This window comes from Phacochoerus africanus, chromosome 3, assembly GCF_016906955.1.
Source record: "Phacochoerus africanus isolate WHEZ1 chromosome 3, ROS_Pafr_v1, whole genome shotgun sequence".
Taxonomy (NCBI): Eukaryota; Metazoa; Chordata; class Mammalia; order Artiodactyla; family Suidae; genus Phacochoerus; species Phacochoerus africanus.
In genome coordinates, this window is record NC_062546.1 from 87,835 (window position 1) to 99,747 (window position 11,913).

The 11,913-nt window shown below is 46.8% G+C and overlaps 1 protein-coding gene across 10 annotated transcripts in view; it reads right to left on the bottom strand.

Annotated features, from left to right (window-relative positions):
- Positions 1-11,913, bottom strand: part of PCMTD2 (protein-L-isoaspartate (D-aspartate) O-methyltransferase domain containing 2) — a 35,129-nt gene extending 23,216 nt beyond the window's left edge. For 4 of the 10 annotated variants that reach the window (XM_047770552.1, XM_047770553.1, XM_047770544.1 and 1 more), the window contains exons 1-4: positions 11,782-11,913; positions 7,437-7,773; positions 3,552-3,654; positions 2,322-2,493 (exon numbers count right to left, since the gene is read on the bottom strand). In XM_047770552.1, the coding sequence (XP_047626508.1) occupies positions 2,322-2,493; positions 3,552-3,654; positions 7,437-7,743 (582 nt within the window). In that variant the 5' untranslated portion in view covers positions 7,744-7,773; positions 11,782-11,913. The other 6 variants (XM_047770551.1, XM_047770550.1, XM_047770548.1 and 3 more) reach the window with 6 other exon arrangements.

The window sequence follows — 11,913 nt, forward strand, 5'->3', positions numbered from 1 at the left end:
GCCCTTAACGAGATAATGGGTCAGGACACAGTCACGCTGTTGGCATCAGAAGGCAGCAGCAGGCACGATGTCTTACACAGGAAGTACCCTCTAACCCCTGGCAAGTACTCTTTCGCCCTTTCTCCCTCCAAAAAATAAATCAGGTCTTCAGATCCAACCACCAATTATGGGGAATACAAAGGGCAGAAAGAACATGCAAAACACCACCACAGAGAAGTAACCTTCAAATCAAAGCTGCAGGAAACTCTCCAAGAGGAACGACTGATTTCCTCAACAAACAACTGCAAGAAAAAGTGAAAAAGAAAGAAGGAAAGCTTAGAGATTAGTAACACTGAAGAGAGAATCAGCCAAGTGCAGTGCATAATAACCCTACTGGAGCCTAATTCAAATAAACTATTCAATCTGATTTGGAGGCAATCAGGAAAATCTCAACACCAGCCGAACAGCTGAAAATATTAAGAATCTACTATTGGAAGAGTTCCCGTCATGGCTCAGTGGTTAACGAACCCAACTAGTATCCATGAGGACACAGGTTTGATCCCTGGCCTTGCTCAGTGGGTTAAGGATCCGGTGTTACTATGAGCTGTGGTGTAGGTTGCAGACACGGCTTGGATCCCAAGTTGCTGTGGCTGTAGCGTAGGCCGTCAGCTACAGCTCCGATTCAACCCCTAGCCTGGGAACCTCCATATGCCACTGGTGTGGCCCTAAATAGACAAAAAAAGAAAAATTTACTATTGCTTTTCTTAGGTTGATAACAGTTTTGTAATGAAGTTTAAAAAAAAAAACAAAAAAAACACCAGGGTCCTGGGGTTCTCTTGCAGCACAGAGAGTTCTGGATCCAACACTGTCACTGCAGTAGCTGGGGTCACTGCTGTGGCATGGGTTTGATCCCCACCCTGGAAACTTCCATGTGCCATGGGCACAGCCAGAAAAACAGAGAAAGAGACAGAGCCCTTACCTTTTACAGGCACAAACTGAAGTATTTACAGACAAAACCTTCTTCCATTAAGGACCTTCACTACAGCCTTTATCCAACAGTAAAATAACAGTGAAAACTACTCACAGTCTAATGTCTGACTACAGGAGCCAGACAGTAAACTGTGGTCAATAACTTGTCAGGTGACCACACCAGCACGAAAAATGATAATGCGGAACGTTAAATAACTTAAAATGAACATTCATGAACTCTGATAAGTAAACTACCTTCAGTTCTAAACCAAGGTACCACAACCTTGCTGAAAGGATGCAAACCAGAGGGCAGTGCTACCAGAATCCCTCTGAGAGTCACCAGGGACTGCGAGCAGTCTGCTCAACATTCACACCACCTGGCTTTTCCAAAATAAAGGATTACGTTTCAAATCAAATGAATTAAATGCTAACAATTTAAAGATTATAGAAAATTTCACCAAAATACATGATCTCCTAATGTGTCTGTTTTTCCTTTCTTTTAAATTTTTAAACAGGAGTTCCCATCATGGCTCAGTGGTTAACGAATCCAACTAGGAACCATGAGGTTGCAGGTTCGGTCCCTGGCCTCGATCAGTGGGTTAAGGATCCAGCACTGCTGTGAGCTGTGGTGTAGGTTGCAGATGCAGCTCAGATCCTGCATTGCTGTGGCTGTGGTGTAGGCTGGCGGCTACAGCTCCGACTCAACCCCTAGCCTGGGAACCTCCATATGCCACAGGTGCGGCCCTAAAAAGACAAAAGACAATAAATAAATAAATATTTAAACAATCATTTCTGTTTTTTCTTTTTTAAAAAAAATTTTTTTGGTTGTACCCTTGGCATGTGCAAGCTCCCAGGCCAGGGGATCGAACCGGTGCCACAGTTGGGGCAACATCGGATCCTAAACCCACTGCACCACAGGGGAACTTCCAGTCATTTCTGTCTGGCCTAGTTCTTCGTGACTGAGATGTTCTTCCCACCAATTCATGTCTGATTAACTTGCTCATTTACTACAATCTGATCTTCCCAATGAACCAACATCTAAAACGTACAGAAACAGGCACGGCCAGACCAACTCGGACAAGATTCCCACCACGCCTGAGATCCTGCGAAGAGTTGCCATCGTGGATTTAACAATGAGACTAACAATCAGAGTAGAATTACTCCATTAATTTCCAGACGTGTAGAGTGACACTAAGGCCAGAACAAGCATAAGAGATTGCTGTGGAGGGTGGTGCAGAAGCAGGATGAGGTGGAGAGGAAGGGCCCGGGCTCTCAGGACCCCGCCCCAGCGCCACTGTCCCTACAACCTACACCTGCCTTTTTCCTCCCTGGAGACACGGAGGGAAGGTTACGAGGGCCTCGAGGAGTCTGACCTTCTCCTCCAGTGGCATGACCAGAATGCCTCCGACTTTGAGGAGGCGCTTCATGTACGCCTCGTGCTCCTTCTGCACGCCGGCCCCACAGTACACGCGGTCATACTGGGAGCAGTCCGGGGAGATCTCCAGGCAGTTGCCAGTAACAAAGGAGGGTTCACAGAAGTCAAACCTGAAAATGAAAAATGTTTTGCACAACTAAATGCATCACATTATGACGCGTCTACCGAGTAAGTCAATGGTAGACACAGTTTGTGTTTTCTCTCTACGATCCCACAGCAATGTAGTAAAATTAGAGCCAGAAGCCAGATGCCAGGCTTCAGAATTATGCTGTTAATAAGTAGAACCCTAGAATTTCCAGATAAAATATTATGGAAATCAATATCATAAGCATGATACAAGCTTAAATCACCCAAGCTCCAGTCATCACTATCTTTGCTCTGTTCTTATTAACTTATTACTTTTTATATTTATTATTTCATATCTTTATTATCTTATCTTCTATCTTTTATTCTCTCTATTTCCCACTCAAGGTCTACTAATCAAGTGAAATGAGGGAAACATATATTTTTTCTAAAAATTTTAATCCTTAAAATAAGAACTTTAATACCTTATTTTATTTTTTTTGTCTTTTGTCCTTTTAGTGCCACACTAGCAGCATATGGAAGTTCCCAGGCTAGGGGTCGAATCGGAGCTGTTGCTGCTGGCCTACGCCAGAGCCACAGCAACAGATCCAAGCTGCATCTGCAACCTTCACCCCAGTTCACGGCAACATCAGAGCCCTAACCCACTAAGGCCAGGGATCGAACTGCAACCTCGTGGTTCCTAGTTGGATTCGTTTCTGCTGTGACACAATGGGAACTCCAATGCCTTATTTTAAAATAGCAAGAGCTAGTTACATACGGTACCATTTAAAGACAAATTCCAACAACTCCATTTTAGAAGCAAGTAGGTGATAAAATGTCTCTATTGTGAACGTAAAAATTTATCAAAATAAACTATTTCCTTCCATTATACTGGTGAGAAATTACCTTTACTTAGGTATCAGAGTTAAACTTAAGGCCCTTAAAAACACAAAATACTTTCATTAGAACAGACCACTGACTCTCCTGCCACAGTTTAATCACATTTGCTGGAAAAGGAGGAACACTAATAAACTGACTTCTTTCCATTTAACCCAAAGTTTAAGTTATGACTGACACCCAGACCCAGAGACAGGTCTGACCTTACTTGTCAAAGCTGTCGCTTGTCTTGATGAAGAAGTCGAGTTTCTGCTTTGCGTACTCGATCACATCCGAATGAAGTTCCACCCCGTGGTTCACACCAAAAGGACCTAAGGTTTCAGGATAACGTTTAGAATTAAGGCAAGAACTCCTCTTTATTTCTATTTCACTGACGGCCGTACATTTTATTTGGCATGTATAAATACAGAAATTCATGCTATGGGGCCCAAATCACCCAACCTAATCTTTTTTTTTTTTTTTTGTCTTTTTTGCCATTTCTTGGGCCGCTCCCGTGGCATATGGAGGTTCCCAGGCTAAGGGTCCAATTGGAGCTGTGGCTGCCAGCCTACGCCAGAGCCACAGCAACACGGGATCTGAGCCACATCTGCGACCTCCACCACAGCTCACATGCAACGCCGGATCCTTAACCCACTGAGCAAAGGCAGGGACCGAACCCGCAACCTCATGGTTCCCAGTCGGATTCGTTAACCACTGTGCCACGACAGGAACTCCCCAACCTAATCTTTAAAAGTACAGGCCAGCCTCTGCTCGCATCAACACTCCCTATGACATTACCGACTCCACGGCTTCCTAAAGCCTGAACCACTGTGTTCTCAAACTTTTAAAGAAAAAAATGTAAAAAAGCCCAAGGTTCAAGATGTTACTAATGAATTAAAGAAGAAACATGTATTTGCACATGAGAGTGGACACAGGCCTGTTTTCCATCAAAGTTCTCCCCCGACACTGAGATGTGGTGTTGAATCCTCTCAAAATAGGTATTAAACACCACCAAAATCAACTAAATTCCAAAGTCACAACAAAACTTTATCACAGGAAATTTATCAATGAGATTCTGCTGCATAGCACAGGGCCCTCTGATCACTTGTGATGGAAATTCGTGGAGGACAATGTGGAAAAACTGTACATGGACGTATGGCTGGGTCACTTTGCTGTGCAGCAGAAATTGACAGAACGCTGTAAATCGACTGTAATTTTTTTAAAAAGGAAAGTCATCAGTAATTGGAAATAAAGCTGTGAGAAAAGTTAGGAGCCAGTAATGACAGAACGGTTTCCTCTACTTCCAAATGCCTCTGGGGTAAACCTCAGTGAGAACCACAGACACAAAACAGCCTGGGTGAGTCTGCGTTGTGAGAACTCATTTGCATGAAGCTGTGCCAGAGGGTCAGGGCGGCAACGTGTCCCTTCCGGAGGGGTGCGGTCCTACTATGGGGGGCGCCTTGAGAGTCTCTGGAGCACAGTCTACCCTGCACCTTTTTCTGGATGGTGCACGTGGGACGTCACCAAGCTCCACACTCGCACTTGGGGATTTACTACGGGTAAGTCGTCAGTTTTAAAAATCTTCACGTGAAAATGAAGAGGGCATGTAGGGCTTTATGTAGAAGAGTTATTTATTTAGCTACCCACTGAAGTCACAGCCCAGAGCTCTCCCTACCGTCCCACAGAAACACCAGTAAATACGCAACCATCTGTGCAAACACATCTTTGCATCTGGCCACTCGGGTTCACCTGCCTCTTTCTGCTGCAGTAGCCCCACCCTGGCCAAGGCTTTCCGGGCCTCCACTGGGCAATGCACCTCCTCCCCTCCCTCAACACCTGCCACACAGAGAGCTGCTCAACATTCCCTCCTCCAAACACCGCCTACCTGAGCAGCCGCACGGCCACTGTTCACGTCATCAGACCCAAGTTACCCTGTTTTCTATCCCCACCACTGTCCTGGTCACTTGCCAGAGAACAAGAACATGGCCCTTTATTTTCCCACTTGTCACACTGTTCATGAGCTTCTCCCCTCTGGTTAGACGTTTATTAAGGACATAGCTCCCATTCCCAGGAAGCCCCACATCAAGCAGAGTGACAACACACATGCCCTGACCATCTCCCATGACAAGGTGACTAAAGGGAGGGAGGACAGGGTGGGGGTGGGGTCAGGATGGTGGCACCAAGGACTCAACACTGAAGCTGGTCCCCAAGCAGGGCAGCTCCCAGACCATGCGACACTTCGAGGTTAGCCCACGAGTGTGGATCAGAGCCACAAGGGGCGGGGGGTCCTCAGCAAACGGGAGCCCACAGAGTGAGCACAGGCCTGTGGCAGAAAAGGGAAGGGCAGATGGGGTCAGAAAGAGTAAGGACCTCTGTGTCAGATGAAAGACCTCAGGCCTCACATTTGCAGGCACTGGGAGGCCCACAAGGTTTTCACCTGGAGTGATCGGCACAAAGCAGTGTCAAGGCTGAGTGAACCAGGGAGGCAGGCCCAGGACACACAGCGTCTGGACGGGGGGCAGAGCCCAGTGCGAGCAGCCTTCTCCCTGCAGATCCCAGACCTCGCTCCACGTGCGCGAACGCTCCAAACACGTCAAAGCAGCATGCAGTGTCCGCTACAGTGGACAACACAGCTTTCCTCCCCAGAATCCTCCTCTCCCAGAATCTAGCAGAATTCCCAGGAAAGTGGGGCTCAGGAACGAGAAGCAACATCAAATCGTGAGCTGCTTCTTTATAATTTCTAGGGAACACCCAGTGTACCAGGTCAACTGAGGTTTACTTTAAGTCACCTTTTCCTAAGCTATCTGTCCTTTTTCAATAGCATTTCTTGTCTATTCAATTTGATAATCCAACCCCCTCCCCCAAATGCCACCTCATCCATAATCCCTCCACTTTTTCAGCTCCAGGACAGGGAAGTACAATTCACTAATTCCAGAATGATGAATAACCTGGGCTCTCTTTGCAAGGCAGTCTCAATCCAAGACAAGTTAAGTTCAAAAAGCATTTAGCTTAAGGAAAACAAACAAACAAAAACCCCAAAAAACAAAACACTACACATTTAATAACCTAAGGGTAGCAATTTATAGCCTAAAGTCAAATTTAGTCAAAACTTCACTAAATCTCAAAGTATAGGAACTTATAAAGAAACCGAAAGTTACATTCCAAAACCACAAAAAGCAACTGTTACTGCTAGGATTTTCTAAAGCTGCTGTTAACAGGTGCAAAGGAAACAATGTTGCAATGTACCTGCCAATGGTTCACACATGGCTTTTAAGCCATTATTACTTGAAATCTCCAATACTGGAAACTTACTGACCTGATAACAACAGTAACATTCTTAAGCCAAATTTAGCAAACCCTGTCAGTTCAAGCAGGCACACAAACCCCTAGCATCCAGGGCCCAGCTCCTGCTCTTTGACTGAAACTGCCCCACTTCCTCTGCAGGAAGCACGGTTTGGCTCCTATTGCTCCTCTGGCAAAACTATTCCACTTTAAGAGTGAAAACAGACACTCTCCCCACTGCTGCACTTTACACAAAGTAGGAACGCAGCTAAGTCTGCAGTTATCCCATGATGTTGCCTCAGTTACTAAAATGGCTGGTTCCCATTTTAATAATTGCACAGACTCACAGCTTATTTGTCTGGGAAAATAGGCTAAATGGTTACAAGTAAGATAACTTGTGAAATCCTTCCCATCCCTGGAATTTATTTAAAAATAAACAACTTACAGGTAGTAACTCTATTTGTATTAAAACAGCAAAACAAAAACTACTTATTAGAACTTTAGCTTCCAGGGGACTTCAATTATTCCCAGTTTAGAGACAGAACCACAAGGCAGGCTGAGTGATTCTATCAATCAAGACATCACCACAAGGTCCAGATTTATACAACCTCTGCGTCCTCCACTGTCCAAAAGGAGGGTGTGCTGGCCAGATGGTGGAGGTGCAGGTGGGAGGGGATGGGAACAGAAGGGGCCCCTCTGGAAAACTCAGGGCCCTCCCACTCTCCACCCAGGGACTCAGGAGACCCCACAGCTGCTGGGAAAGCCCAGGGCGGTCACGGTTCAGTCCCCGCAAAGGGAACGCTGCCAGCGCTGTGAGATGGAGCCGACGCACCTAGGATAAGCCCCACCATGGAGCTGAGGTAGCCAGTGCCACTGCCCAGGTTTAAGAACGACAGGCCGGGCTGCAGGTCCAGGGCTTCCATCACTTCCGAGTAGATGCATGGAGCAGAGAGGTGGATGTTGCCATGCTTCCAGGCCAAGTCTTTATAGGCGTTTTCCTTAAATTCCTCAAGGTAATAATCTGCCCGATCGACGGCTCGGAAAGCCTGCTCGACCCGCTCCGTCCGGATGTACTGCGCCTCCTTCAGGTTGTCTATCAGCTCATCGTTGTCCTCGCCAGCACTCACCGCGCCCCCCATCTTCCAGGTCACTCGGGCAAAGCTGCCACTCTAAAATGTAAAAAAAGCTATTTACATCAAAGGTTAGAACAGGACCACAAAAGTTCTAAACGAACACCAATTTCAGATTCTGAATTCTGAAAATAATAAGATGGAATATGTGTTGTCAACATCCACCCACCTACCCTATCCCACGACACTCCCAAGATTCAAAATGGAAAAAAAGGTTAAATTTGAAATTTAATCATATCTATCCAAAAATAAGCCTGAAATTTATAATGTCAACTGCTTATAAACAAACCTGAGATACCTAAAACACAGTTGATGCCTTTAAAACATCATTAAAGTATGATTTCAAAACTTTACTAAAAGTTGTCATTCTAGAAAGTCAAGTATTTAGGATTAAACTCATCTTGAATATAGATATATCTTAACAAGGAAATACCCACAAATGGCAAAATCACTGAATGTACACATGAGAAGAGAGCAGACGTGTCTCTAAAAAGTCATTCTAATACCAATTTCTTTGAGTTCAAATGCTGTGGATCTTTCTTTTGTAAATAAATCTTTAAAAGCAAAAAAAAATTTTTTAATTCAGACAAATACTAAAGAGTTATTTGTTGTTTACTTGAAATTCAAATTTAACCACTGTCTTATAGTTTATTTGGCAATAAAACAATCCACATCCCACACATACATAACATCAAGTCACACGATCCATTCGATCTCTGGAGCGGACAGCCTGACATACAAATTTCCAGCAAAAACAACATCCACAAAACTCTCTCACGGAACGTGTTGCGACAAACACCTTATTGTAATATCACAAAATCTGTGTCAAGGCTACACCCCTGGGTGCAGGAGGAGCTGCGGTTACAACCGCCGCCCCACCCCCGCTCCAACGCCCTTGGGAATCCCTGCTACACAACCTTCCCAGCCCCTTACAAGGAAAGGCACATTTCCCACCAACTCCCTTCAAGAAGAAAAAGAGCACGTGTTCCTCTCAGAGCCAATGACTAAAATACAAAATACTCCCTCTAACTCACAGGGGAACGCGCTGCATCTAAACAGGTCTCCTTCCTAAAATTAAAAGCATCTTCTCCAATTTTACACTCACCCCATGTAAATTTTATTTCATACAAAACAGTAACGTTTTACAAAATATTTGATATAAATTACTGGGAGAAAAGAAAACACCAGACCTCACAAAGACTGACACGTTTTCTGAATCAGCAAAGGCCATAACGACATTCTACTTTGATTATTACAAAGTTTATACGTGCTCCTGTGGGTTTCTAACAGCAGAAGGAGAATCATGAAGAAATACGGGGGTGTGCAGTTCCCCCCACACACAGCTGGCCATGGAGGTGAGAGGTTTCCCCAGGAATGAAAGTAACCAATCCCAGGGGGTGAATCTTCAGCTTCTCACAACAAGTACACAGTGTGGGGACAGTGGGACTTAACTGCTCTTCCATTTTGTGGCTGAGCAGTTCATCCTCATCGTCGAGACGTTAGAGCTGAAACTGTAACTCTTCAAATCACTAGGATGGTCCAATGATGCCATTCTCACCGCATTTTAAGTTGTTTCGGAGCCCCTGCTAGGTTTCCATCATGGGACTGGGTACCTGCTAATGAGGTGGAGTTTAATCTTGGCTAAGCCACTTAGCTCTGAGGCTAAAGTCTACAGTCACCTTAAAATGTGGGTCACAGGTTACAAGTGGAGTCATGTTTGGTTGCTTAAGGGTCTATTTAGGAAGAGGTCTGGCAACCAGGCACCCTCTGGCGTGGGTCTGAGAGCCACCTCTTCACCCAGATGCCTTGGAGTGCCTGTTCCATCATCTACCCAAACCACCACTCTACCCTCAGAAGGCAAACACAAACCGTATGTTGGGTAGGTTTCATTGTCACCTAAGTATTTACCCCTCACTTTCAACTTTGCCCCACTGGAAGGTTTATTCCACAAGCGAAGGGTAGATTTTAGTAAAAATGCCTCCAAGGGTTTCACAGCGTCACCCACCAGTCGTGACGATCCCACACTGGTGTGTGAGGAGAAGATCGACATTCAAGCCCAGAATTATCTAGCCAAAGGCCTGTGTGCTTTACCCAATACCAAATATGGCTTTTAAAAATTCTCGGAGTTCCAGTCGTGGCGCAGTGGTTAATGAATCCGACTGGGAACCATGAGGTTGCGGGTTCGGTCCCTGCCCTTGCTCAGTGGGTTAACGATCCGGCGTTGCAGTGAGCTGTGGTGTAGGTTGCAGACGTGGCTCGGATCCCACGTTGCTGTGGCTCTGGCGTAGGCCGGTGGCTACAGCTCCGATTCGACCCCTAGCCTGGGAACCTCCATATGCCGCAGGAGCGGCCCAAGAAATAGGGAGAAAAAAAAAATTCTCAAGGGAGCAAAAATTTTTAACATAGAACAGTTGGCAATCTCTACCCAAAAGGACAGACTAAATAACTTTGTAGTTATGCACACAGCCAACACCAAAAATAACAACAGGTTCAAAGATGCCCTTGCCAAACCAAATCTGGATCTAAAGTCCACTCAGGTCCAATTTTTCAAAGAAATGGTAAAGCATTTTTTTGGATGCTATGCTTTATAATACTCTGCATCTCTTAACGCAATTCCCCACCCACAGCAACTGGCCACAGTCCAATGAGACAAGCTGACTCTCTTATCGCTCCTTCCAGAATCAAATGCAAGAGTTCAGCGAGGAGACGGCTGAGACAATGGGCTTGGGAAGGTCTCCTAATCAATAACTGAGAAGGCTGAGGCTGTGGCCAGGTTAACACCACGTAAAATAAAGGCATGGCAATAAGGGACAAGATTCAAGTCCACACTGGGTTTGTCAAGACCACTTGTTAAGGGCAATACACACAAAGTAATTCACGTGGAAGATGAGCCGGGGAAAAGGAACCAAAATCACAGCCCCTGACAGAGGAATCATGGAAGAAACTGAGACTTTTTTTATCTTGAAAATAAGAACTCTGACAAGGAATGCAGAGGGATTTTTTTTTTCCCAAACACTTGAAAGGCTGCCATATATACCCTATTCCTGGGCCTGAGAAAAGCCAGAGCAGTGGAACATATGTTAGACGGAGATAATTTCTACTAAACACACAGAAGAGCTTTCTAAAACTGGAACTGCAAATACCGAAACGTTCTCAGAACGCGGAAAGAGCGGGGGCCCCGGCTCTGTCTCAGGAGCTGAATGAACCCCACTACCTCCAAGGACCCCGCTCATCCTAGGGAAGGGCTCTCCCCCAAGGCAGAGCCCCAAGTTCTGAGTGGTTTATAGGAACCTGCCTGTCTACCGGGCACTCAGAATGGAGTTGTTACTTCAGCCACTCCTGGGCCAGAGAGAACAAACCACGTTTACAGGCACAGGAGCAAAGGAGGGGATAGAAAGACGACTTTCTCGAGGTGCAAACGGCAACTTGAGAGGCACATGCTCTCGCAAACACACACACACACAGGCTCCAAAGCCCAGGCAAGCTCTCCTTTCCCAATCGAAGACCACTTTCAGATGCCTGAAGTTAAGTCCCCAAGGCTTGGAAGGGCCAATTCTTCCTTAATAGACTCTGCAACCTTCTCGAAAAGTAGAAATTCATTCAAACCTCTTGACAACTCTTCACGTCCCTTACTAACTGCAAATGTTTCCTACTTAGTACGTCAGGGACAAGCCGCGCTTTGGAGAATTAAGGAAACCCAAGGACTGTAAGCCACGGGCACCGGGAGAGAGAGACCTCGGGACACGCCGGGGAGCAGGCGGCCAACACCCGCACCCCCCACCCCGCGCGCGCGCCGGGGAGGGAAGAAGGAGGAGCGGCGGCGCCCGGACGCGGAGAGGAACAGTCGCGCTGGGGTGGGGAACAAGGGGCAGCGGGCGAGGGCGGGGAGCTGCGGAAGGGAGGGAGGGAGCGCGCCAGGGGAGGGTCCAGGCGCCCAGGACCTGGAGCGGGGGGAGGGAGGGGGCTTAAGGGGGGAGGGGAGCGGCCTCGGGGACGCGCCGACCCCCCGCCTCTGGACTGGCGGGCTAAGGTCGGCGGCGGCTGTACCTCCCGGCTCCGCCGGACAGTGGGACCCGGTCGCTGGGCCACACCTGCAGCTCCTCGGTCGCCCCTAGTCCGTCCGCCGCCTGGCTACGCAGCCCGGACCTCCGCCGCCGTAAACATCCACCGCCCCACTGC